The following is a 26240-nucleotide window of genomic DNA, read 5'->3' as shown; positions in this document are numbered from 1 at the left end:
AAGATAACAAAATACATTATGGTACCCACTGTGGCTTTACTATTACCTGGTTTTGAAGTCCTGTAGTGCTTCCATCGGTTGGTTTGTATTGGTCTTATTCCATACTATTTGTTTGATATTATTATGCCTGATGGTACGGGCAGTTCTTTTGAAGATGACATGAGGCATGATGGTAATCATTACGGATTTCCTTCTATTTTGTTTTAAAGTCATGTACCATGTCCATTGTTTTGTTTTGATTGACTCTATTCTGTTTTGTTTGGTTTTATTCTCTTCAAAATGCAAGAAAGGAAGGAAGAAAGAAAAGAAAATAAGAGAAAAAAAAACACTACTATTTCTCTCCTGTGCTCCTGCATCGGTGCTGGCTGGGAGCTGCCTTCTAAGAACCCAACAGCTGATCACAGCTCCTGCCAGGCAGGTACACTGTACAAGTCTGCGGTACATGGTTTCCATGTGAGCAGCCCAGGGGTGTCTGCCTGGCAGGGCCAGGGCCAGGGCCAGGGTCAGCTCCCAGGCGAGCTTTCCGTCCTGTCCTGGGTAGGCTCCCAAGGAACTCACCAGGTCTTTGCTGTTTCCTGGTGTCCCAGTGCTGATCCCTGCTGTCTGTGACAGCTACCTGTGACCCACTGTCGGGCCACGTCCTCCTTGTCCCCTGGGCCCACAAGAATGCTCAGCAAGAGCCCCTGTGGACAGTGTCCTCAGGCCCCCTGCCCAGGAGCCCGGGACACTGCTTTCCAAACTGGGCGACAGAGATGCTGCAGTGCCCTTCAAGGGCCGCCAGCTTTGTCCCCTCGCAAACAAGAAGCCCTATGGTTGTAGCAAGGAGCATGAATGCTCCCCACAAACCATCTTATATGCCTTCAAAATAACTTTCCACTTTAAACACAAGGGCAGGAAAAAGAGTCCGTTCCAGTTGACTTACAATTCCATAAATTAAAGATTATTATCTTATTTTGAAAAGGCTTGATGAGCGGGTATGGCGGCACCTACCTGTAATCCCGGCACTCAGGAGGCTGAGGCAGGAGGACTGTGTTGAGTTCAAGACCAGCCTCAGCTACATAGCTCAATAAATAAATAATAAAAAAATAAAAATAGTGCTTGAAGAAAATAACTCATGGTTTTAAAAGTACTCTGAAACCAAATAAATTTAAGAACACTTTTTTCTTTTTAAATAAAAGAAACAGTAAGGCCAGTTTTGAAAAGGCCATTAGTGTCACCGTGGTTTATTGGTAAATACAAAGTATAGGATCTGGCATTTTTTAAAGCAAAACCAAAGAGATTAAAAACCAAATACACATATCTTCTTTTGAATAGAAACGTAAACTAGTTTTAACAATTAGGCACTTAAAATGTAAATGTGAGACAGCATTTCAGAAGTATAAACTATAGTTATACCCCTAATTTCCTCCTGAAATGTCTTTGCAGACCAAAAAATCACAAGCAAGGACACTGTATTTCTACAGAAAGATAACTTCCTTTAACAAAAATAATCTGAACGCAAACCCAGACGACAGACCAATGATTAAGGTATTGGTGGGTAAAAGAAAGGCTTTTCTGAAATTTACATAATTGATTAACATGTAAGCATTTAATAAAACTATTACAATAGCATACAGTAGATATCATAATGAAAAATATATGTCAGGAAAATAATGAATTCTAGACTTAAAATCTGACTTTATTACAAGGCACTTAACACATTGAAACAGTGCAGTAAGTTTCCACAAGAAAGTAACTGGCCACCTCATAAACCTCGAGGCAGTATTTCTTTTGTGGATACACTGTAGCCCAACCGTACACCCTGCCACACTCACCACTGCAGGAGAGATAAATTAAATAGTGAATTCCGACTTGGAAACTAGATTAGCTTATGTATACAGTTTCTTTTTCTAAAGGACAATTTTAAATAATTCTATAATAAAGCCCTCTTCTCATTCATGATTCACTTAGAACATAATAGTTAGGTTAATGCATAATAAAATATACCCGAACTTACAAGGTGTCTCTCTGCATAGAAACTCATCTTTGGGTACCTGTGACATGATTTTCAGTGTTTGGATTTTGAAGTCAAGAGCACTCCATATACAGGAAATATTTTTACCAGTGGAGTCAAAGGAGTTAAATTATTGCAACATAATGACATTAAAAGCAAAAATACCAGCAGCTCTTTACACACACACATAGAAAAGTCTTTACTACATGGCATATGAGTTATAGTCTGCTTGATTTAAACATGTAAACTCAGTAAGAAATTCCTTCTCACACTATAGAAGTGTGTGAAGACCGGCTTCAAATCCGTAATCAGTTTACAGTACAAAACAAACATGATGGCAAAGAAAACATAAATGTCCAAGATATTTAAGGAACAAGATGTGACATTTCAATTTAAAAGCAAAGCCTGTGAGTTCTAGCATGTACCTTTACAGGGAAGAAAGCCCACAGGGACTCCCAGTAAACAGGTGTAGGTGGTTACCAAGGCGACAGTAATGATTGTGATCCTGAGAGGTAAAAAACGCCCCGCACGTTGTCAGTGATCAAATGGATGAAAAGACTAGACTCGCGACTCGCCAAGCTGAGAACATCCTCCCTTCGAGAAGGGCTTAAAATGTCTTTAAAATGATTCCTTCCCCAGGACTACGGTAAAATCAAATACACGCACAAACAAAATGAAACCAATGCAAACGCCTTTTCAAAAGTCGAAAATACGGTTTACTGAGTGGCGTTTGAGCCCCCAGCCACAAGGGGGCGCCGGAACCCAGTCAACAGCCTGAACCCCACCTCCTGCCCACAGCAAGGCCTGGGTTCTCAGGGGCCTTAAATGAATTGCAACTTCACACTGAGCTCAGGTGGGTGCGGCACGGCAATGCTTTCTTTTTAAATCTCGTGAAGGAGCTAGAAAATAAAATTAATCTGAGAGCACTTATTTCCATTGGAAAGATTCAGGAAAAAATGTGGCATCATTTGTAAGCATCGTACGTTGTAGCTATTTCACAGAAGGACGGAATCACAGGATGGGATTCAGGCGGGAGCACAGGTGCACCAAAACATGGACTGTGGGCAACAGCTGCAGCTTAACTGGCTAGGGGAAGGCATCACGAAAATGTGCTGTCTCCAAGGCCACATCATCAATGGGTCGCACAAGTTCTTTTTTCTGCTTGAAACTTGACATTTTCCCTTTTCGTTACCCAGCTACCTCTGCCTCTGCATCTACTAGAGGGAGAGCCAGGCAGGAGACGTAGAGGACACAGATACGGCTCTGTCACAGGCAAGGGTCACAGAAGCTTGAGGTCCTCTGGGAGGAGACTGCTAGTTCTCTACGACTGGGTTAGTGGACTAAAGTGCAAGGCTTCCTGGGTCAGGGGTGTCCAATAATCAATACGCAATGATTTTAAAGCTTTAGCACGTTCCCTTCTCCGATGGCAGGAAAGCAGGTTACCCTGACCCCATGTAAAGCTCTTAGGTCTGTGGATTGTTTTCTTTGAATTAAGAGGCTCAGAGGCCAAGCCCCGGGCTCCAGGATCCAATGATTTTCCTGACAGACCACACAAGTCTGGAATCTGTTTTCAATTGTCGGACAAATGCACACGGGTGGAAATGACACAGAATTATGTCTAAACGTACCAGCTAGGCTAGACACATGTTGATTACTGGTTTATTTAAAAAATACTGGGAAAACCCTTGGGTTTCAATGTCTGCCAAAGATGGTGAAGGTTTCAAGTCTTGTTTAAAATAAATGATTAGTTTTTCTTCCTGTCTTGGAATTCAACCACCCTTCCTTTAGTGATTCTTCCATGACACGGAGAAAGAGCCACTCTGAACAGACAGAATTTTAGCACCAAAGGGTAATGACCCTTCTGGACACATCTGTTGTGCCTTTTGCAAGCCATGAGAAGGTCAATTTGTATCAAGGCCAAGTGGTTTATAATGAAATTAAGGAAATTTCACCTCCTCTATCAACGGAGCCATCTGTCTCTCCCTTCTCCCAAGTCTTACAAATTAGCATTCATGAAGTTAACAGATTAAGCCGAGAATTACCCAAAAGATTCGACAGCACTAAATCATGCACTAAATCAAGTCTGACAGGGTTATCCAATCAGATGTTTAACAGCCACCTTTGTTTTGCATCACTTGAAAGAAATTAGAAACAGTTAAACCCCTTCCTGTATCTGTTGCCGTCTCACAGTGCATGGGAAAGTCGGCTGCCCTCGGCCTGCGGGGTCCAGCTGGCTTTGGCCACTACTCATAGCAGAACCAGCAAGAAAGGGTTTGTAGCAAATTTGTAGTGAAATGTGCCCAAACAGCTTCCCAAGTTCTAGTCAGGGTCTCTAAACCAGGGGCCGGGCCAGACTGGGCGGGCCAAAGGGCACCACTCTTGTGTCCAGGGGTACAAGCATCACAGCACCCACATCTGCAGCCTATGCTGGGGTCCCAGCAGCACATGTGTCAGGCAAGCGATGCTGACGGACGTGCAAGGACTATGCCCTTCACTGCCCATGAACCCTATTTATCATGTTTTGGTGTTTTGAGGCAGGGTCTCACTATGTAGCCCAGGTCACTCACAGGGATCCTCCAGCCTCAGCCTCCTGAGTGCTGACATAGACTATTGGCGTGGCTACCACGCCTGGACATCTTAGAGGTTTTAAACTGAACTGTTTTCATACATGTAAAATCCACGGGTAGGTCAAATAATTTCAGATTTCTTTGGATCTTTTCCTTCTCTGTTTAAAATGATCAGTTAAAAACTGAAAAGGGTCAAAGTGACACCTCGTGCATGGGTGGTGGTAGCAGGGGGTTCGGGGCCTCACCACGACCCTCCTCCCTGCCCTGTGCCAGGGTGGAAAGAAGGTGCATCTGAGCTCAGCTCCCAGACCTGGAGGGGACCCCGAGAAGCCCAGGGCCAGCGCTGCCCACGGCTGGAGCCCAGCTCATGTACCCAGTAGCCGCGTAGACCTTGATCTTTTATTCAAACATAAACAAATCCCTCTGACCTCGTGAGGAAGACAACACCCCGAAAGGATGCTGCAGCGGAGGCTTCAGTGGAGAGAGAGGGAAGAGGGGTACGTGTTCTTTGGCACCTCTTTAACAAGCTCACCGCGAAACCCCACTCAGGGTTGTGTCACCAACGGACGCAGCTTTCTCAGGAGGAATTAAACAGTCTGGGTAATACACACTTCCTCTGGCTCCCCACCGAGCCGCAGCCTTTGGTCCGCTTCTGCACTGACAGTTCCCCTAAAATAAAGACGGACGGAGCTGCCTTTGCTCACAGCGTGCCGGTCTCGCCGGGCCTCGGCTCAGGTGGACTTCTCGTTGTCCTCGCCAGACTTCTGCACCCGGGAGTATCTTTTGCATGACGACTTGAAGCAGCCAGGAGGCCACGACAGTGGCCAGGAGAAGGAACAAGGGATCGAGCCTTGGACGTTCTTCTCGAAGAAGTAGAAGATGGGGAACCACCAGGCTCGGGATAAGAAGTTCGTCTGGGAGGAGACCTTTAGGTTCTGGAAGTGGGAGGAGAGAGGAGAAAGCAGACATCTTTGGTGACTTGCGCTCAGGCTGTCCTTTTGTTGTTTTGTTTTGTTTTGTCATGCTGAGCAGTTCAGGCTGGCCTTGAACTCTCCACGGAGCCCAGGCTGGCCTCCAACTCACGGTGATCCTGCTGCCTCAGCCTCGTGAGTGCTGAGATTACGGGTGTACACCTCACGCTCATCGTCGGGCTTTTCTTAAGTGGTCACACATGTAACTTCAGACTCCCCGCCATGGCAGTAACTGTCACCCAGCCTGAGACCCAGATCCCCGTCTCTCTCTGAGGTGCATGTGTGTACCACTCCGCCGGCCTGCACAGGAGGAGGGCAGCTCAGGGTGCACCCAGCGGGTGTCACAGGGTGGTCTGCAGGCTGGGCGCGGTCAGGGCGGAGGGCAAGGAGGACAGGAAGGGGAGGCTACAGAGCAGGGAACAGAGCTAGAAGAACTCAAGAATCACAGAGCCACTGCTCACAGAGCGCCAGGCAGTGGCTGCACCAGCCTTCACAGGCTCACCCGAAGATCACTGTGGCTGCAGCCCACTCAGCCACCAGGGACACAGCAAGGCCAGGGAAGGGACAGGTTCACCAGGCTGCAGGAAGGGAGCATGGGAGGGCTTCCTGGAAGCCATGGCATTTGAGCAAGCTCTGTAAGAGTGAACAGGAAACGGCCAAAGGCCACAGCAAGAAGCAGAGAGGCGGAGGCCGGAAGGGAAGCTACCAGGCGCCGACTGCCCGAAAATGTGCGTGTCTGCTAATCCCCAAGGCACCTATTTTGCCTGATTTCAAAAAGTAGCTGCTATGTGGGCCCCAAAATTTTCTCATCCTCTCCATTCTGAAGGGAACAGAGTGGGTCTTTCCTGTCATCCACCCAGGCTGCCACGGACACAGGAGCCTCCTCAGATCTGATCCAGCACCCGTGCTCCTGCGTGTCAGCACCAACAGCGGCTGGGTGAACACTGCACCCGGCCCTCACCTGCCTCTGTCTCTGGGGCCGCTGGCATCCTCTGCTGGATTCGGGAGCTCTGGGTGTGGATGAAACTGCACACCTGCTCTCTATGGGATGATTCCCATAAAGCCACCTGCACTCCCTGCGTGGAAAGGGGCCTCAGCCCGAGAGAGGGAAGGAGTCTCGGCCGCTCTCACCTTCTCATTGGCCATCGAGTGGTACCACCAGAACAGCCGCGTGGTGACATAGTAAGCAAGGATCACATCGATAGTATAGTGCTCGTGCGCTACGAGGATGCAGGTGATCCCAGCAGCGCTCAGCAGCCAGCAGATCAGATGATACCACCAGAAGTGCCGTGGCGAATCTGGATGGCAGAAGAGGCACAGTTAGTGCGACACCCGGGGAGAGACAGGGTGCCGATTGGGGTTCGACACCGACCCCGAGAGCAGCTCAGGGTCCCGTCTCCCTGCCCAGGGCCTGGCTGAGAACACAGATCCGAAGTCACCAGGGGAGAGAACTGGGCTCCACTCACCAGCACGAACCACTGCTGCCTGGGGCTTGCTCAGGGAAGGAACAGAGAAGCGCCAGGGCGTGGCTATCCCAGGCCCCACCCACCGCTGTTAATCCAGCTGCCCAGGGAAGGGAGGGGAGAGGGTCTGTCATCACTTAAGCAGGACTTGGCCCCCAAGTGACCCCCCAGAAGGAGAAACAGCAAAGCTCAAAAGAGGGCTGCCGTCCTATGAAAGGAGGGCACAAAATGAACAGGGAGGAGGAAATCAGGGTCGACCGACTTTTCTGGATGCAGATTTGGAGTTGAGGATGGCACTGTGGCAAGCAGTCTTTTGCTGTGTTTTCCTGAGGCCCTTGCTATGCAGTGCAGGCCAGCCCTGACCTCACTATGACACCCGTGCCAGCCTCAGACTCTTGTGATCTCTCGCCTCAGCCTCCGAATGCTAGGATGCCAGGCGGGCACCCCCAAGTGTTCCCAACCCATCAGACACTTGGCATCAACAGAGGGCCCCATTCTGCAGGCAGATTTTACAGGCCCTGCTGATATTTGCAGCACTGTGAGAAGCCAGCTCTGGGCAACCCACAGTGATCCAGGCTGCATTTTCATGTGGCCTTAGAGCTAAGAGTCAATCCCTTGCAATGGCAGCACAGACAGGGAGGGGTCCATGCCGACCAAGGAGGGACACAAGGTGATGCTGCCCGAGTCGGATGTGACTGCTCAGGCCCCGGCGTGGACTCCAGAGCCTGGTCCATGTACAGAATGCACTAGGGATGTGACTTGGGCTTACGGGTTACACATTTGCCATTTTCTCACCAAACATTAGAAAACTCAGGCTAGAACTCTTTCCACGCCAACTTCCATGCCTTAAAAAACACCAAGCCAAAATCAATCCAGGGTGGGAAAGGTGACCTTCAGCAAGTATAAAATTAATCTCAAGTTTCCAGGCTTCTGCCGAATGAAAGGACCATGCAAGACACCTGCTTCCAGGACAGCAGCCTCCTCCGGTGGGCTCTCTGAGACCCACAACCTCTGTTTCCAGCAGGACACAGCCAGAGAGGCAAGCGTAGCGCTGGGCACCCAGCCTGCTTGTCTGGCCCTGACCCTCCACTAGCTGCAGATTCGGCCCAGCCACCTGCCTCACCAACACCCAGGAGGAGGTAGGGACAGTCCTGCCTCTGTCAAGGGGCCACAGTGTTAACCTGCCACCAGGGCTGTGCATGGCACAGAAGTAGGGCTGCTCTCTGGATGCTATTATTATTCCTATTATTGTTATTTTATTTAATTATTATTCAGTAACAGTCTCACTATATATAGACCAGGCTGGCCTTGAACTCGAAGCAGCCCTCCTGCCTCAGCCTCCCGAGTGCAGGGATTACAGGTGTGCCACCATGCCGGCATAGATGGTATTATTTTTAACAGCACTTGGTCTTCAGGTACTTTTAAAAACGGGCCTTCAATATCCTGGTGTTTTCTTTCTGCAGCTTCTTCCCTGCCTCCTGCTCTTCCATCCACTTCTCCCTGGTACGTCAGGGTCTGTCACACTCGTCTAGCCAGGGCAGGTGTCAGCCAGCAGCAGCTAGGTTCGAAGAGGTCACCCCAGCCCACAGTGAGTGAGTGGGGACAGGAACACAAGGATCCCCAGATGGAGGTGCCCAGCCCTTCGCCCTGCCCATGTGGGGTGACACTAGGCCAGAGGGGTCTTCGTCTACAGAAAGGCGAAGAGAACTAAACGCCCACGCACCTGGCTCTAAGAAAATGGGCACCACTGCGGGAACCTGCGGGCAGCAGAGCCCAGTGCAGCCCAACACCTGACACCGTCCCTGGGCCAGACAGAGGGGCATCACCCCGGCAGTGCTGCTGGAGACAGGAGGGGGGGGGAGACAGCAGGGGGCTCCGGAAACCGCCTGTGAGCTCTGCGGAGGAAGCCACTCGGCTGGCCACTGTCCGGGGCCTCTGGCTGAGCAGGGCGGGATCACTCCTTGGAAGGCAAGGCGGACCAGGGAGCCAGGTGGCCCAGCTGGGCACACAGCTCCGGGCTTCCGCAGCCACTGCGGAGAACTGGCTTCCTCTCTGCCAAATCCCACTTCTACCTTGGGGTTGGCTAAGCAAGGCAGACAGCTCTCGTTCAGGGCTACGGAGGCGGCGTGGCCAGTGTTCAAATGACCAATGAGGAGCTGGAGTCAGCACCCGTGCACACACACGCACACACAGCCCCCCTCCATCTCTCACACTCACCCATCCCAGGAGGATGGGGGCGCTCTGTGGCCACAAGGCCAGGCCCCATGGACCTGTGGGCACAAGTCGTGACTTACATTCCTTGATGAACAGGTACAGCAGCGTCATCGTAACCGTGTGGCCGCTGAAGAGGAAGTCACCACACAGCATGTGTGACCCAGTGATCGACAGCCCACCGCCAGAGATCAGCCGCAGGATCCGCTGTATCTTGGCCTGAGAGTCCCCATTCAGCTGCAGGGCACAGGGAGATGGGGAGACAGGTGAGGAGCTGATGCAATCACAGCTTGGGCTGATCTCGGGGCCCTGCCCCCGCCTAAAAGCAAAAGAGAACCCTAGGGGAAGTTCTCAAGCCAAGTCCTCTTCATTCTAGTGTCAAGTTTTATGGACACGCTTTAAATTATTCACTGCATTGCTAATAATACCGTTAGGTGGTGGTTCGACCTTGAGCAAAGCCTTCAGAAATATTAATAACCAGTGACCTCACCACTTGATGTGCCAGAAAGCCCATCAGAGCCGCTTTCTTCCTGTTCACAGCAGAGGCGCCTGCTTGGGGCAGGTAACATCTGCTTCAGGCCACACTGTGAACATCCCCCCACACAGCTGGACTCACGCCTGGCCAGGATGCATGCAGTTATCCAGCGGAGCTCCAACTCGTTAAATAATTTAAGAGGGCTCAAAAATGATGGATTAGGAGTGGGCTGGCAGCTTTGCATCAGTAGCTTTGATCAGGAAAACAACCCCTGACACCTACGTGCTGTGGCAGAAGCCAGCAGCGGGTCCGTGGTCAAGGGATAAAAGCTGGGAGGAGTCACTGCGGAGAGAGAGGACGTTGGTGGGCTGGGGCAGGGGTTTCGGGCAGTGGCCAAAACTGTGTGCCCTGTCTGAGGCCCAGCACTTGGTCACCACGCAAGACCAGGTCTAAAACTGACCAACAAACACAAAAGCCACCTCAACAAAACAAAAAGAGCAAGGTGCCGTACAGAAAATGACAGCACAGGCTCAGAGGTCGGCCATATCATGTGCTTCCCATGCCAGAGCGGGCGCTGGCAGCCACAGCCCTGGTACCCAAAGGGAAGCGAGGCAGGTGCCCAATCTCATCAGCCGCAGGCCGCTGGGGACACAGCAGTCAGCACCAAGCTCAGGGAGCAAGTGGTGCACAGGTTGCCAACCACGGTGTCCTCGCTGGGAGGGACATGTCCTTCTTCCTTTCAGATCCACGACAATGCTCCCCTGCACTCCTGCGACCAGGCTAGCACTGCCCATCCTAGGGCAGGGGCACCGCCGCCACCACCCAGCATCATCACCCAGGGCCCCACGGTCCAGAGGTCTGACAGCCCAGAGCACGCGCCCTTCTCTCTGACAGGCATGTGTGCTGCTTTACTGAACGGGACTCTGGCTTGGGACAACAGGCCCTTGCCAGTGACCAGCGAGGACGCCACCAAGTTTCCACCTCTGTGCTCGTGGCTCTTGTTACCTGTTGCACGTTTGCCAAGGTGGCTTCTGAAAACTGTAAGTCTTGCAGGAAAAACAGGGTTTCACCTGCAGCCTGTAATCGTGATGCGCCCACAGCCCCCTCTGTGCCCGCTGCGCCCGGAACACACTGAGGACTGCTCCCAGTGTTTATTATGCTTCGAGCTCCTCCCTGCCTCAAATTAGCTTCGCTAGAAACCGGCCAGTGTTTACATTCAATGCGGACATGGTTTTAATTACAGACACGTTCTGCTTTGATGGCTCCTGGAAATTACAGCTGCTCCAAACCACACCTCTATGTGGTGAGGTGGTGGCCAGCCCAGCCCAGCCTGGATCTGTGTCCCCCTCTCCTTAGACATCTGCTTGGGGCTCCATGAAATAAGATGCGGGGCCCACGCCCTTTGCCACATGTGCACCATCTGTGTGCTTCTGATTTTATAAACTGGGCTCGGGGTCCAAGCACAGACTCTCCATGGAGGAACTGCGACTTCCGCTAGAGGGCCTAGACACGGCCTCATCTAGCAGCCCAAGGACTGGAGACCCCGGGGTGATCCTTAATTACTGTCTCAAACCCATGTCCAACTTGCAAGCCCTTTATGTGGGTCCTGTCTTCAACCTGCATCTGGAATCCAATGCCTTTTTAGCTGCATTTGAACTCAGCCTGGGCCCCGGGCTGGCAACCCTCCTGCGTCAGCCTTCTGAACACTGGAATGACAGGCTGCGCCCCATGCATGGCCTCCCTGGTCTTCCTTGAACCCAATGTGATACTGCTGTGTTCTTTTCCTGGCGCCCTCATTCCGTTCCCACGGTTCCTCCTGCCCTTGATCACCCCCTCCCGCACCCCGCTTTTCCGAGGGTTTCCAAGTACTCCTGTTGGCCCTGACACCCCCACATGGTACCCTGAGGCTGCGTTCGTCACCCCTCATCCTTCACAGAGCCTAAGCTCCAGGGAGGACTTCATTTTGGTTAGTCGGTGCTGGGACATGAGCTGAATACATGTACAATGAATATGTGAATAAAATAGTAACGGGAGGAGAAAGCATGGAGTCAAAAGCTGGGTGTGGTGGGGCACGCCTGTAATCCCAGCACTTGGGAGGCTCAGGCCGGAGGATCCCCACCAGTCCAAGCCAGCCCAGGCTACATAGTGAGACTCTGTCTCAAAAACTCAGCAGAGTCAAGCCATGGCAGTCTTCAGTTAGCAGAAAACAAATTTCTACCTATGAAGATGTTCCCCTCCTTAGAAATACTCCTTAAATTCTTCCCCATCATGAAGTCTGTAGAAAACCAGCTAGATTTCAGCAAGCGGCTGAGGAGGGAGGCGCGCAGGGCAGGCGCCCTGGCCTCGGTCCCCTGTCCCCCGGGGCCGCCCTTACCTTAGGCGCACACTGTATGTGCATGTTGGGCACTGGGAGCGTGGTCACGTACATCGTGATGCAGCGGTACAGGTACAGGGTTCCGAGCAGGAAGAAGAAGCGTCGGCCTACGATGGACCTGCGGGAGCACAGGCGGCAACGGATCGGAGGGTGTTTCTGTTTGCGCAGCAGCACAGGCTGGGGCGCCCCAATGGCCGGCTCCCCAAGCGAGGCTGAGTCAGGATGCCTCCATCCAGTGTCCTGCTTTGCTGGAGAGCTCAGCAAGCCTCTGGGTCCCCTGCCTGCTCCCCAAAAAGACTCCACAGAGGACCCAGCGAGGGGCCAGCCTCAGCCATGGAGCTTAGTGAGACTGACAACAGGACGACCCTGGACACTCAGGGAAATGTCACAGCCACATAAGCAGGGGGTGTCTGCGGCGGCCAGAGGCGCTTTGACAGCCCAGGATCCAGCTGTTTTTCCTGACAAGATTTTCAGGGAAGGCCCTTTCCAAGGTGGCCAAGGTAAGCTGGGGCATTTAAGGCCATTTCCTAGGGAAGCCAGCAGTGGACTGACTGCTGCTGTCTTTTATTCAGTCTGATCAAAAAGGCAAGCAAAAACACCCAGAAACAGGAACGCGAGGTTTTGTTCCTGCATTTGCAGTTTCTCGTGGAGATGGTACCTGTGTGCACTGTGGCTCTGGTCACAACAGCCAGGAAACGGGCCGGACATGGCCATGAACCCCTGCCATCCCAGCACTCAAGAGGCTGAGGCAGGAGGATCTCTGAGTTTGAGGCCAGCCTACGCCCATCTTAAAAAGCCAGACAATGGGGAAGACCTGTGTGCCACCAAGAGACTTGGAAATCACATTTGGGAGCCCAGCAGGCTGTGCTGAGCCCTGCAGGAGGTGGTCCTGTGGCTGGTGACATCGGATGGGACAGGAGGATGATAGTTAAGTGAGAGGAGTGGCATCACCCACATGGCACCGGTATCAGTGGAGGTCTCAGAGGACTGAGGCGGCCCAGGGCCACCAGGGCAAGGACAGTAGCCGAGAGGAGCACAGGGAGGTGGCCAGCGGTCACAGTCAGCCCTAGTGCCACAGCACTGGAGATGGCAGACACCAGGATGGACAGCCACACCAAGGGGGTGGGGGACAGGTGGCTCGTCCTGGGTGGGACACACAGGGGCTAATAAAGAATGGACAGTGTTTGCGGAGCTCTGTTTTATTGGACTTGAACATCACGCGGTTTGTGCCTGTATTTAAATGTCACAGGGTACAATGTTAATACGGATGATTTGTGGTGGGCGCACACTCGAGAGGCTGAGGCAGGAAGATCACCATGAGTTCGAGGCCATCCTTGGGCTACTTAGAGAGACTTTTTCAAGAACAAAAAAAAAAAGTATGATTTGTATATTTTGTGTATCAATTCAAAATAAATTGAAAAAAGTAGAGATCAGTCAAGAAACAGGCAAAAGAACAAAACAAAGAGAGAAAGCTACCAGTGGTGACTCTGAGGCTGTGTCCTCGGGAAGGCTCTGCCTGAAATGCTGGGGTCTGGGTGCCACCACCCTGCCCGGCTCCACCCGGAGCTTGTGGGTAACCACGGGTTAGGGCTGCACAGCTCTCAAGTTTTCTCCAAGTCTGTGGTTCTGACATGGGTCAAAGTCTAATTCAGGTAACTGGTAGGGCTTCTAATTTTAAAAATTATGTATAAATACATATTTAGCTGCCTGTCACCAACACTTATTTTAAGAAGATTCCAGGGTTTTGGGGATCAAAAAAAAATCTAGTCTGACAGATGCAGTGTGTCTTGAATCCAAGGCTCACTGCACTGACCCTGCCTTTTCTTTTTTCGGTTTTGAAACAGGGTTTCACTAATAGTTCAAGCTGGCCTTGAATTCACTATGGAGCCCAGACTGGCCTTAGATTCACAGGGATCCTCCTGCCTCAGCCTCCCAAGGGCTGGGATTACAGATGTGCAGTCCAGCCTGACTTCTCCAGGACAGAAAAGAAACCAGATCCACCGTGCGGCTCCCTCCCCTCGCTCAGTGGGAAGCATTTGCCCTAGATTTGGGCAGCGCCTAGGACAGTGCTGTGTAGGGGGTACCCTGCAGACAGACAAGGTCCAGGGCTCAGCAGGGAGGGATGAGCAGACCCGCTGAGTTCACTGAGCCGCTCTGGCTGCGGCTGCCATGGAACAGAAAACTAACTCAGGGGACGCTGCCCGCCACAGCCTTATTGAGAAGAAAAAGTACCGCAGTTTTCTTCCCCATGGTTTTGAGAGACAGACAGACAGACAGACAGCCAAGAGACACAGAGAAAGAGGGAAGAGAGGAAGGACAGAGAGGCAAGAGAGAGAGGCTGAGGGGAGAGAGAGACAAGCTAGGAGAGAGGGAGCAGTGGGGAGTGGGGAGCCCCCAGGTGGTGTACTCAAAACAGAGTTAATGAATTATTCCACCAGTTACTAGGACACATGGCCTGATTCTACTGCAAAAGTAAAAAGTTCCGGCTGGCCATGCACACCGATAATCCCAGCACTGGGAAAGCTAAGGCAACAAGATCAAGCTTGAGGCTGCCTTAACTACACAGTGAGACCCTGTCTCAAAAAGAACAAAACAAAAGGAGAAAGTAAGAAGATGAACAAGCATGGTTTGCAAGGGGAGCATCAGACAGCTGTCCCTGCCTGCTGGCCCAGGCCGCCCTGACCCTGCTGCATCCCGGGCAGCTACGGAAGATCAGCTGAAGCTGGGTGACAGCTGGGTGACTTCCCAAGCCCGGGAAACGGCTCTTTCCACACATATGGGAGAAAACTTCCCTGCGAATTAAAGAAGAAAACAAACATCTGGGGCCCAGCAGGGGCCTCTCACACTGGAGTCTGGTCCAGAGGCTGACACCCTCTGGACAAACGCGCCCTTTGTTCTCAGCACAAACAGTACCACACCAAACAACTGCGGCTTTTGCCTCGGCCCTGCAGAGCCAGCGGGCAGCTGGCTGCCGCTCCTGACTTTGGCACCACAGAGAAACCTCAGGAGAGTGGCGCCAGGGAACCGCTGGGGGTTGCAGGGCAAGTCTGAAAACGCAGCCCAGCAGAGATCGCTGGCCCCGGCACTGGCCCCCAGTGACCCACAGAAGAGGGACCACGGGAGCTTCTCTGCAGTAAGAATAAGGCGAGGCCCTCTGACTGCACTGGATCGCAAAGTTTTCACGCTCAGTTTAGCACACGTTATATTTTGCAAGGTCCCAGGAAGGGGTGCAGTTTTTATGGGAGTATTTTGACTACACTTCTATCTTCATTACCAGGACCCTAAGGGGAAGCAGACGTGTGAAACGGAACTGCAGGCAACCAGAGAGACCTCGGGTGGTACGTGGTACATGGTGAGCTGAGGCCCGTGCCTTGCAGTGGAGGAGAAACAGGAAAGGAGCCGGAAGGCAAGTTTACTTTGTACGCCAACACCAAGCTGCAGACCCAGCCCTGGGCTCGGTCTTAAGCAAACCCCACAGCTGGGCACCAACAGGAATGGAAAAGAGCCAACAATGCCAGGAGCTCATCCCCGCCAAGAGGGGTGGCGAGCCAGCCCCCTCCTCCCCGCCAGAGCCTGGAGCAGGTGCAGGGGAAGGGCGAATCTCTCCTGCAGGCCTCCAGTGCCTGCCCCAGCTGCAGGAAAGCAGGACCCGCACCTCAGTCATCAACCCCAGGTCACTGCTTCCAGCCACGGTCCCCAGCAATGTGCACGCATGTGCACGTGTGTGTACTCAGTAAACACTGAGGGAAGCTTTCCTGCATCAGTCTAGATAACACTATGCATTTGTCAGAAAAAAAAAATCTGAGAAAGGTCATTTCAAATGACATATGTACCCATTTAAAAACAAATTGGGCTGGGGTAATGGTGCACACCTGTGATCTCAGCATTCAGGAGGCTGGGGCAGGAGGATCGCCATGAATTTGAGGCCAGTCTGGGCTAGGCAGCAAGACACTGCCTCAGAAAAACAACAAACAAAACAAAATAAAAACCGATAGCAAACCGAAAAAACCAACATAGACCCGCTTACTTGTATCTCAGGAACACCCACTGTGTAATCCACAATCCAAGCAATATGATCCCGTTCACTTCGGATACAAAAAACGCCCACTTCACGCGGTCGATGTAGTCGAAGAACTTGTCCGGGAGCGGGGGGCTGAGCTCCTTGGGGGGCACCCGCTCGTGCACCACAGTGATCATGACGGTGGTCAGCACCAGACTGAAGAGCGCGTACACCAAGGCGATGCCAGTCTTCCACCACTCCAGGGGGAACTTGCTCCTGGCTTCGGTTGCTATGGCAATCTGGATGTAGTCGGGGTACTTGCGGGTACCCTTGCGCAGCGTGCCTGCCGGGCTCGGGGCTTTCTCCTTGGCATCCTTGCTGCCCTCCTCGGCAGGCTCAGCATGGCCAGGGTAAGTGCTCGGGGCGTCACCGCTTTGATTCTCCAAATCCTCTTCCAGTTTTGCCGTCTCTATGGTATCCATGGTCACTGGCCGACCTCTGAGTCCTTGTGAAACGGGGACTCTTCCACCCCGTCTGTCTCCCAGCTCACCAGGACTCTCAGGCTCACTGGGGTTTCCCAGCATTAAATGCTGACAGGGCCATCTCCTGCTCCCCCTGTGCCGTTACCTGCTGGGCGCCCCGACTTCACACAAGGATGCCGGCCAGTCCTCCTGTCCCCAGAACAACACCACGATCCCACCTAAAAACAAAGGAAAATCATGTCACAAAAGATCCTTGGCCAGTGATCAACTACAAGGAACCAAAACATTCTCAAACTACGGAAACAGATGCCAAAGCCAGCACTCTACAAAGGAGCTCACACTGAGATTACAGAAGAGTGAAGCGTTTCATGTCTTTTTGTCTCTTTTTGAGTTGAGTCCAGTATAAAGAGGAACATCTTAACAATTCCCTTTAAATTCCCTTGAAGAAAAGCTGGGACCCAACATGGAAAACACTCCATCGGACGCTGCCTTTGCTTGTTTCTAACCATGAAGTCATAATAAGCTGGAACCTGCCCCGCCTGTCACCATTCCTTCCTGGGACTATCTTTTCTAAGAACCCAGAAGAAAAGGTTAAAAACCCTGGAAAGCCCGGCTGCCACAGATCCCAGAACTTCGGAGGCTGAAACAGGAGGTTCGCCATGAATTCAAGGTCAGCTGGGGGTACATAGTGAATTCAAGGTCAGCCTAGACTACAGATTGAAATGGAAACCCACCAACAGAACCGGACAAAACAAAAAGCAAACCCCAGTGGGTTGCTTACATGCACTGAATAATTGCTACTCTCTCCATTAGTTTTTTTTAAAAAACCCGAAGTCCTTTGCAACAAAGAACAGATTTCAGAGAAACACATTCAAGGTATTTAAAACACTGTTGCCTCAGTTTACCCTTTTATAGTCAGAAGTGCACACTGCAACCCAGGCAGTTAGGCAACCTTCAAAGTAACAGTGAAATGCTGCAGGCAGGGTCTGCTAGAAGCATAAAACACACCACTGGGACGGGAGGTTCGCTGGTGAGGGACAGCGCCTCGAGGGGCCCAGCCACTCACCCAGAGGCGGATGGTGGTCCACGGAGGGCAACACGGCTTGCGCGCGGCCCGAGCCCCGCAGGCTCCAGGGCAGGCTCTCCCGATGCCACCTCTTATCCCCGCGGTGACGCCACCCAGCTGCTCCTGATTTAGGAGCGGGTATTTCAGTCCTGCTGGGAGCCGCCACCTGCGAAGGGAGGGGTGGAGGGAGGGGCGGAGGGAGGGCTGCGAACCCCGCAATTAGTCCCAGCGGGCTGGACACAGCTTCAGCAAAACCCCTCCACCACGGAAGGCCTCTTAGGGGTCATTTCAGGAACAAACAAGCAGGAAGGAAAACTCCCAGTAGCAACAGCTCGGCTTTATTTAGTGCAAAAAAGGAAAATGCTTCAGACGGCCCTGGGGCCCGCGGCCAGGGCTGAGTCAACACGGAGTCTCGGGTGGTCAGTGGGTTCCCGGCCCAAGCCCAGAGCGGCAAGTCGCCTGGGGACTGAGGGGCAGCTGCAAAACCCAGTCCCAGGGCCTTGGTCTCCCACACAGACCAGGCTGTAGGGGGCTGGCGACGTTGTCGGGTCACTGGGTGGAACCAGGCTTCGATGTGGCGCACTCTGCAGTCCTGGCAGAGCTGTCCCCACGGCCAAGGTCCCTGCCAGGAGACAGCGCCAAGCAAGGGAAGATGGCTAGGGTCACTCCCATCCTTCTCCTCTACCTCGACCCTCTGAAATTTCCCACTACAGGCACATGAGAACAGGAGGGGAAAATCCAGCATGGAGCCAGGCGTGGTGCCGCAGGCCTGGCATCCCAGAATTCGGGAGGCCGAGGCAGGAGAGTTGTTCTAAATCTGAGGCCAACCTGAAGGAAGTCCAGTGGCCATGCGGCTTGGTGTGGGGATTTTCACCACAGGCTGATGCCAAGCAGAAGTGCTGCTACCTATTCCGGGCTGGCCTTGAACTATGTCAGAGCCCAGGCTGGCCTCTTAGCCCACGGCGATCCTCCTGCCTCAGGCTCCAGAGTGCTGAGATGAGCGCACCCCGCAGCACCCACAGTGCGATGTTACCTTCAATTCTCCCCCCGTGTGTGGGCAGCCTGGCCACTACTGTAGGTGGCTGTGTTGCCCTTTCCTCCAGTGGACGGCAGCAGGCTCTGCGTCCACACCCGGTTCTAGAACTCAGAACGCGGAACTCGAGAAAACCCCAATTAGTGCCTTTTCCTTGAAGTAGAAGCACACAGGTGCCAGGGGACTCCGCACAAGTGACTGAAGTAATTAATCATGCAGCGCCGTGCCCTGGGAGTGTGATGCCCGCTTAGCATCGGCGGGGAGGATTGACGCGTCCCGGGGATTTCATTAAGGAGACCAAAGGGACGCAGTGCGTTCATCTGTCAGCCGGGCTGGGGACGGGGCTGGCACAGTCACCTCCTCCAGCAGCCTGAAAGTGTGGGCGACTAAGCCGATGGGGGAGGCGGGGGCCGGGCAGCACCCCCCTGGAGGCACAGACGCCAGGCCATGAGGGGAGCTCAGCGTGCAGAGATCCTTCTGAGTGTGTTTTCTAGCTGAGGATGGAATATTCTGGAAACAGTACAGTGACCCGGGTCTTCCTCAGCACAACTCGCAACAGCGAAATCTCGGAAGCAGCCTGCGTGTGCATCAGCAGGGGGATGGATACAGAAAAGAGGGTGTTTACAGACCATGGGCACTGATCTGCCATAAAGAAGGAAGGGAAACCTGGAGCCCTCTGTAGGAAAATGGACATGCCTCTGGACCGTGGTGTGAATGGAAATAAATCAGACAGGCAGGCTTAAATAGCGCATGGTTTCTCTTTTATGGGAAACTCAAGAGTCAATAAAGGGCAAAATAAGAGAGAAAACACAGCTCAGGGAGATAGGTAGTCTTAGATTGGAAAAGGGACCAACAGACAGAGGGCCAAGAAAAGGAATCAAGATGTGGTAGATGCCTGCAGAACATCATGCGCTGCAAATGTAGGAGGGGACAGAAAGGGAGGAGAAGGAGAAGAGAAGGGAGGTGACTGTCACGAGCAAACCCCACAGGGCATCCACACAGCCCAGCCTGAGCTGAAGTTTGGCCCTACCTCCCCTCGGGGCGAGAGCACAGCGCTGCTGATCCACTGGGCCGAGGCTCCTGTGTGCCCCGAGATGGAATTCAGAACCTTTTCACCAGGTTACAAGAGAACGCATGCTTAGTGCATCGCCGGTTCCTGCCTTTTACCTCTGCCACTTCTGCTGCTTAACCTTGCTCTGGCCGGCAAACCGAGACAGGAAAAGGGAACAGGAGATAACTCCGAGAAGCAGGAAAGAAATGGGTTTGTGCAATCAGAGTTTATCTGAAACATGCACGCTCAACTGTGAGGCCCTGCTTTGGTCATAACCCTGGAAGGGCAGGGACAGCCAGTGAAAAACTCAGCTGGCTGTGGTGCTGCATGCCTGCAATCCCAGCACTCGGAAACTGAGGCAGGGGAATGGCTGTGAGTTCAAGGCCAGCCTGAACTGCATAGTGTAACCCTGTCTCACGGGGCATGGGGACAGTCTGCAGGCCACCTGAGGCCTGTTCACGAGTCAAGATTGCCTGTCCATCCATAAGCACATGCGATGTAACAGTGAAGTGCTTCTAACACTTGTGAAAGTGCTCAGTCTGCTCACGAGGCTGCAGAACACACTCGGAAGACACTGACTGTGTCCCACAGACCAGCCAGGGCTCAGCAGGGCGCAGTGGGGACACAGGTGCAATGAGATGGTGACATGGAATGTGGCAGCCTGGAGACGGCTGGCACGAACAGTGGCACACGAGCTTCTCCTACACACAGGAATCCCCGGAGCACGCCGTTGCCGCTGCGGAGGCACCGACACCTCCACGTGCAGTATGTGACAGCCACAGGCAACTGTAGTTCTCAGGTGACGTTGCTGCCGGATTCATCACACAGTTACAGTCCCCAGGAACTCCAAGTGAACACGAGCACAGACAGACAGACAGAAGGCGCACTAACAGGCCCTGGCGTGGCTATGGACCTCAGGTTCCCAGTGATTCTACCCAGGAGTAGCAAACAGACCTTTCTCACTGCTCGTCCCAGAGCCCAAAACACGTGGGGTCCAAACACTTGGGGGGCCAGGGCAGGGCCACCAGGGCTCCCGAGAGGTTTGTTAGTCTCGGGGTTAGTTATCTCCACCAACTAGTTCTTGGAGTCTGTGAGGAATGCACACTGCTTACTAAAAATCATCACATGTAACCTTCCTTCCCAGCAAGTCACGCAGGAGGCGTCCTTGTCCTTGTCCTGGCACAGGTTTCTATCCTGCTGTCAGGCTATTTTTTCAATAGGATTTAATTTTTAAAAATATATATTTATCTTTGGTACTGGGGGTGGAACCCAGGCCTTTGCACAGAGCTACACTTCCCGCCCTTTTTTTAGTTTCTGTTTTGAGACAGGGTCTTGCTAAGTCACGAAACTGCCCAGGCTGGGCTTGAACCAGCCATCCTCTTGCCTTGGCCTCCCAGAGCGCTGGCAGACAGGGGTGCACCACCACTTGAGGACTGTGCCCAGCAGGGGAGAGGAAGTTTTGGCTGCTGACACTTACACCTCCCTTTCTAAGCCACGGCAGCAGCTGCCACAGGGGCAGCAGGGCAGTGAACACTGGCACCTCCGCCGGGCTGGATCTGGCCTGCAAACAACGGGAAGGTTCCCTCGGAGGTGCGCCCGGCTTTGTAAACCTGCAATCACCTACCCTTCAGTGCGTCCCTGATATTGAGTTACAAAGACGCAGGCCCTGACCAGCTTCTGCATAACTAGGAATCAGCGATACTGGGACACACCCTACACTGTCCCCTGCTCCCCAAGTCTCAGCCGCCCTCACAGCCCTGTCACCAGGAGTGGAGCTCTTCCCAAGGACCAGTAAAATAAAAAGCAACTAGGTGACCAAATTGGTATAAATTGTGCTCTAAAAATAAACGTGTAGCCAAACAATGTGAAGTTACAAAAAAACAAAAAAACCCCAGAAGTCTGCTAACAGAAGTTATGGAAATTCAGCTCATGTTAGATTACAGAGGTTTTTTCTTTTTGTCTTTTTTTGGGGTTCCTGAGGGTCTAGTGTTGTGAGTTAAAAGAAGAATCTTTTTCACACACAAAAAAAAAACCAGTCACTTTCTGAGGCTACAATGAATCTTTGCCCAGAACAAAAATTAGCCGTGTGAGTTTATAGACAATGAACAGTGAGCTCTTGTGGTTCACAGCAAGGAACTTGCCCCGGCTAGGGGCGCAGGCCTCAGAGCTTCCTGTATGGGCTGTGTTAATACTGCAAAGCCCCTGCAAGGAGCCTGAACTTTCAAAATATTCAACAGGATTTCTTGCTTGGGTTTATTTTTTGAGACAGGGTCCATATTCCAGGCTGGCCTTGAATTCATTGTATAGCCCAGGCAGGACTCAAACTCAATGTGATCTTCCTACCTCAGCCTCCCAAGAGCTAGGAATGGAGGTGTGTACGGTCACACGCAGTGAGAACTTTTGTGTGGACTGAGTCCTGCCCATGCATCTTTGCACTGGCAACTGGAGAAACCTGATGGTCAGAGCTGATTAGCAGCTCACCAGGAGGTGGAAGCAGGGAAGCAAGGTGCAGAGGAAGCAGCAGGGGGGAACGAGGCAAGGACCAGAGGTCCCCTCTGGTCACGTCTCCTGGGCCACCTAGACACGCCCACAGCATCCCTTCCTAGGCGCCAGGCACTGCCAGGCCAATCAGGTTGCCTAGAAGGCTAACATCACATGGAAGTCCAGGTGGGGCCAGAATCAGATGTGCACCCTGGGCTCCGCTCACAGCTGGAAACCCCTGGATATGGAGGGGGCAACATATAACCCAGCCAGGCCTTGAACCAGCAGTGATTCTGCTGCTCCAGCCCTAGTGCTAGGTTATAGGTGTGCACCACTGCACCGGGCTTCCGACCACTATTCTAAGCAGAAAATATTAGCACCAGGACAGGAATTAAATACATTTTGAAACAGTATCAGAATTTTTGTTTGTATTGTTTTTTGAGATGAGGTCTCACTATGGAGAACCCAGGTTGGCCTTGAACTTGCAGCAATCCTCTTGCCTCAGCCTCTTGAGTGCTGGGGTTACAGGCCTATGCCACCACACCTGGTTGATAGCAGGACTTTTAGAGGGTACCTGTCGCGTATCACAGCAGCAGCCTCCACTGCAGAGCGATGAGAACAGAGACCCAGGGGAGTACATTTCTCGGCCCAGAACTCTCCAGAGTAAGTACGGGGGCCCAGACGGGAGGAGTAGGCAGGTTACTGTCAGTGTTGTGCAGCTGGGCAGTTACAGGTCAGCTTCCGATAAGCCAGAAGTGCGCAGCAGCAGGTGAGGGTCTGTGTGATTCTCAGCCCTGCCCACCTTGGGTGCACAGTTCAAGGCCAGCATGAACTACAAAGTGAGCCCTTCCCTATCTCAAAACAATTAACTAAAAAAATTCATAATTTTCTACTTTAACGCAGCTCCTTGACTTCCTGCCCCTCAGGTTAGTAATTTAACATCCACCGATTGATTTCTCTGTCCACCACAGTGACCAAACAGAGTGGCTACTTCCTGCTATTTCAAAAACTTGCATTGACTAACAGAAGCAGGTTACTAAACTGCAGGTTCCAAAGTGACCTTTTTCTTCCTCCTCCTCCTCCTCCTCCTCCTGCTTAGCCTCCTGAGAAGCTGGCTGCAGGACTGTGCTGCCACACCCAGCTTTTTAAAACATGACTTCTTGAAGCTTTGGTGCATGCCATTTGCTGTGGTATTAGAGAAACCGTTGCTATTTTGTTCTGAGATGGAAGTGACTTTAGCTTTCAGTAGGAGACAAGAAAGCGGATCAATAATCCTACCTGGGTGTGGAGATGCTAAAGGCAGAGATGGAGGAGAGGGTGTGTCCAGCGGGTGCCTGCGGTGGGGACACTCAGCGATTGTACTGCATGCAGGGTCTCAGCCCAGGAACAGGAAACTTCCGCAGCCACCGTAGGAAATTACACACACTTGCATGCAATTTCCGTGGAGAGGCCTGAAGTCTAGTGCTTGACCTGCCTTTATTTTTTGACACAGAGTTTGTGTCAGGCTGGCCTTGAACTCACTGTGTAGCCCAGCAGGCCTTGAAATCATGGTGATCCTCCTGCATCGTCCTCCCAAGTACTTGATTAAAAGGTATGTGGCTCACTAGGGACCCAAATTTTCCAGCTCAACCCAACGCTGAGTTGGAGGACTGCCATACACGAGAAGAGACACCAAGAGAATAACTTAGTTAAGGAGCAAATTGACCTGAAAGATTAAAATCTCAAATCTGACCAAATCCCATTTAAACAATTTTAAGAAATGTAAGTCAGGGTTACATTGGTATTTGAACACACCTATCAACTATTTACCTAGTAGCTGGCTGAGGAATAGATGGAAAAAAATTGTTTTACTTGTTCTGTAAGGCATCTTCAGCCAACATCATATTAAATGAGGAAAATCTGAAAGCCTTCCCTCTCAATCAGGGACAAAACAAGGATGCCTGCTATCACCTCTCCTGTTCAAGGTAGTTCTGGAAACATTGGCAAGAGTAAGAAAAAGGACATGTACGGGAAAGGAGAATCCAATGATCAATATTTGCAGATGAGAAGATCCTTTACATAGAAGAGTCAAAATAGTTCCATAAAGGACTTCTAGAATCAATAACCAAACTCAGTAGTGCAGCTGCAACAAAATCAACCAACAAAAATCAATAGCATTCCTGTACCCCAACAGTGAACTCACAAGAAGAAATGAAGAAATCACCACCCTGCATGATAGCATCAGAAAAAATTAAATGCTTAGGAATCAACCAAAGAAACGAAAGACCTCTATAACAAAATCTACAGTACCCTCAAAAAGGAGATCAAAGACGATCAGAAAATGAAAAAATATCCACTGTTCCTGGATTGGCAGAACCAATACTGTCAAAATGGCCATGTTCCCAAATTATTATACAGATTTAATGCAATCCCAATCAAAATATCAATAATATTCCTTAGTGAACTAGAGAAAACATTCCTAAAATTCATATGGAGCCAGAAGAGATTTAAAATAGCACAAGCAATTCTGAGGAACAAAGGCAAGACAGGGGGTTACAATCCTAGACTTGAAGTTGTTTTACAAAGTTACAGCAATAAAACAGCACAGGACCAGGAAGATAACCACTGAAATGTGGCAAACAGAATAAACAGTGCAGAACACTCAAGGTACATTTGGTCACCTGATCTTTGACAAAGGGCCAAAAACATATACTGGAGAAAGACAGCCTCTTTAATCAATGGTGCTGGGAAACTGGGTTTCCACCTGTTGCAGACTGAATCTAGATGCATACCTCTAGCTATGCACTAAAACAAAAATCAAAATGGATCAAAGATCTAAATGCTAAAACAAAAACACTTCATGTGCTCGAAGATAAAGTAAAACTCTTGAAGATGGGTGTAGGCAAAGACTTTCTCAACAGAATCCCAATCACACAACACACAATACTAGAACCCACAAATGGTGGGTCATATCAAAAAAGTCTGCACAGCCAAGGAAACCACAGAGTGAAGAGAGGCTTGTTTTAGCTCACATTTCAGTGGTAGGCTGGTTCTAGGCAGGACAGCACAGCAGAGGGGCTTGGTGGAGAACAGCCATTCACAGCATGGAGGACAGGAATCAGAGAGAGATCAAGGGAGGAGAAGGGAGATAGGCCACGCCCCCGGTGACTCAGCTCCTCCCACTGGGCTCCAGCTCCTCCCACCAGGCTCCAGCTTCCAACATCCCATTCAGCTATCAACTCACCATGGCCCGATCCAATGTGAGTATCACACCCGTGATCCAGTCAGCTCCCCGAGGCCCCTCTACAAGTACACGAGGCTTTGGGGGACATCCAGATAGAAACCATAACATCTCAATATTTGAAGTATTTTACTTGAAGGAAACAACAAAACTTGCTTGTTTGTTTTACATGGTAACTATCATGTCAGGAATACTCAGAACAGCTGGGAGTAGATGGGCAGTCTCCCAAGGGAAATGGTTCTCCAGACCCAAATCCTTCCAGTTCTTAGCTCAGGAGAAACCGAACCCTGACCTTCCCCCTCCACACGGACAGCAGCTGGCATGAGACTCAGCTGTCATTGTGACCGCCAGTGCTGGTTCTCAAAGGGACAAAGCAGGCTTCTAACAAATGCATCTTTTGTTGTCTGTGCTACTAAATGTCCCTGTGCAGAGTCTGAACTGTCCACCACACAGTGTAGGTGGCCGTTGGCATGAAAACAATCATGGGGTATCTATTTGTACACCCTTGATTTTGCAGTGATCCTTACCCAACTGCTTGTTTCCCTACGGGAAAAACCTAGAATTACAAGCTAGGAGTGGTGGCTCAACTTGTAATCCCTCATTTGGGAGGCTAAGGCAGGCAGATCATTGCAAGTTCGAGATCAGCCTGGGTTACAAAGTGAGCCCAAGGCCAGCCTGAACATATAGTGAGATCCTGTCTCAAAAAGACACAAACCAAAAACAGAAGCAGAAAAACTGTTACAGACCTTGTGCGTGTGAGGCAAGCACTCTACCAGAGAGCTACATACTTGGCTCTTTTTAGCTTATCTTGAGACAGGATCTTACTATGTTTCCCAGGCTGGCTTTGAACTTG

At 51.4% G+C, this 26240-nt stretch overlaps 1 protein-coding gene across 8 annotated transcripts in view; it reads right to left on the bottom strand.

Moving 5' to 3' along the window:
- Positions 1-1193: 1193 nt before the first annotated feature.
- Positions 1194-26240, bottom strand: part of Sgms2 (sphingomyelin synthase 2) — a 46979-nt gene continuing 21932 nt past the window's right edge. For 5 of the 8 annotated variants that reach the window (XM_063260602.1, XM_063260605.1, XM_063260603.1 and 2 more), the window contains exons 2-6: positions 16082-16754; positions 12055-12172; positions 9289-9442; positions 6663-6829; positions 1194-5495 (exon numbers count right to left, since the gene is read on the bottom strand). In XM_063260602.1, coding sequence (XP_063116672.1) covers positions 5292-5495; positions 6663-6829; positions 9289-9442; positions 12055-12172; positions 16082-16638 — 1200 coding nt within the window. In that variant the 5' untranslated portion in view covers positions 16639-16754 and the 3' untranslated portion in view covers positions 1194-5291. The other 3 variants (XM_023564338.2, XM_063260607.1, XM_063260606.1) reach the window with 3 other exon arrangements.

The sequence above is a fragment of the Cavia porcellus genome, unplaced genomic scaffold, assembly GCF_034190915.1.
Source record: "Cavia porcellus strain 051 isolate PalLab524CR breed Dunkin Hartley unplaced genomic scaffold, mCavPor4.1 scaffold_14, whole genome shotgun sequence".
In the NCBI taxonomy this organism is placed as follows: domain Eukaryota; kingdom Metazoa; phylum Chordata; class Mammalia; order Rodentia; family Caviidae; genus Cavia; species Cavia porcellus.
The sequence above is the reverse complement of the archived record's forward strand: the minus strand, read 5'-3'. Positions and strand labels throughout refer to the sequence as shown.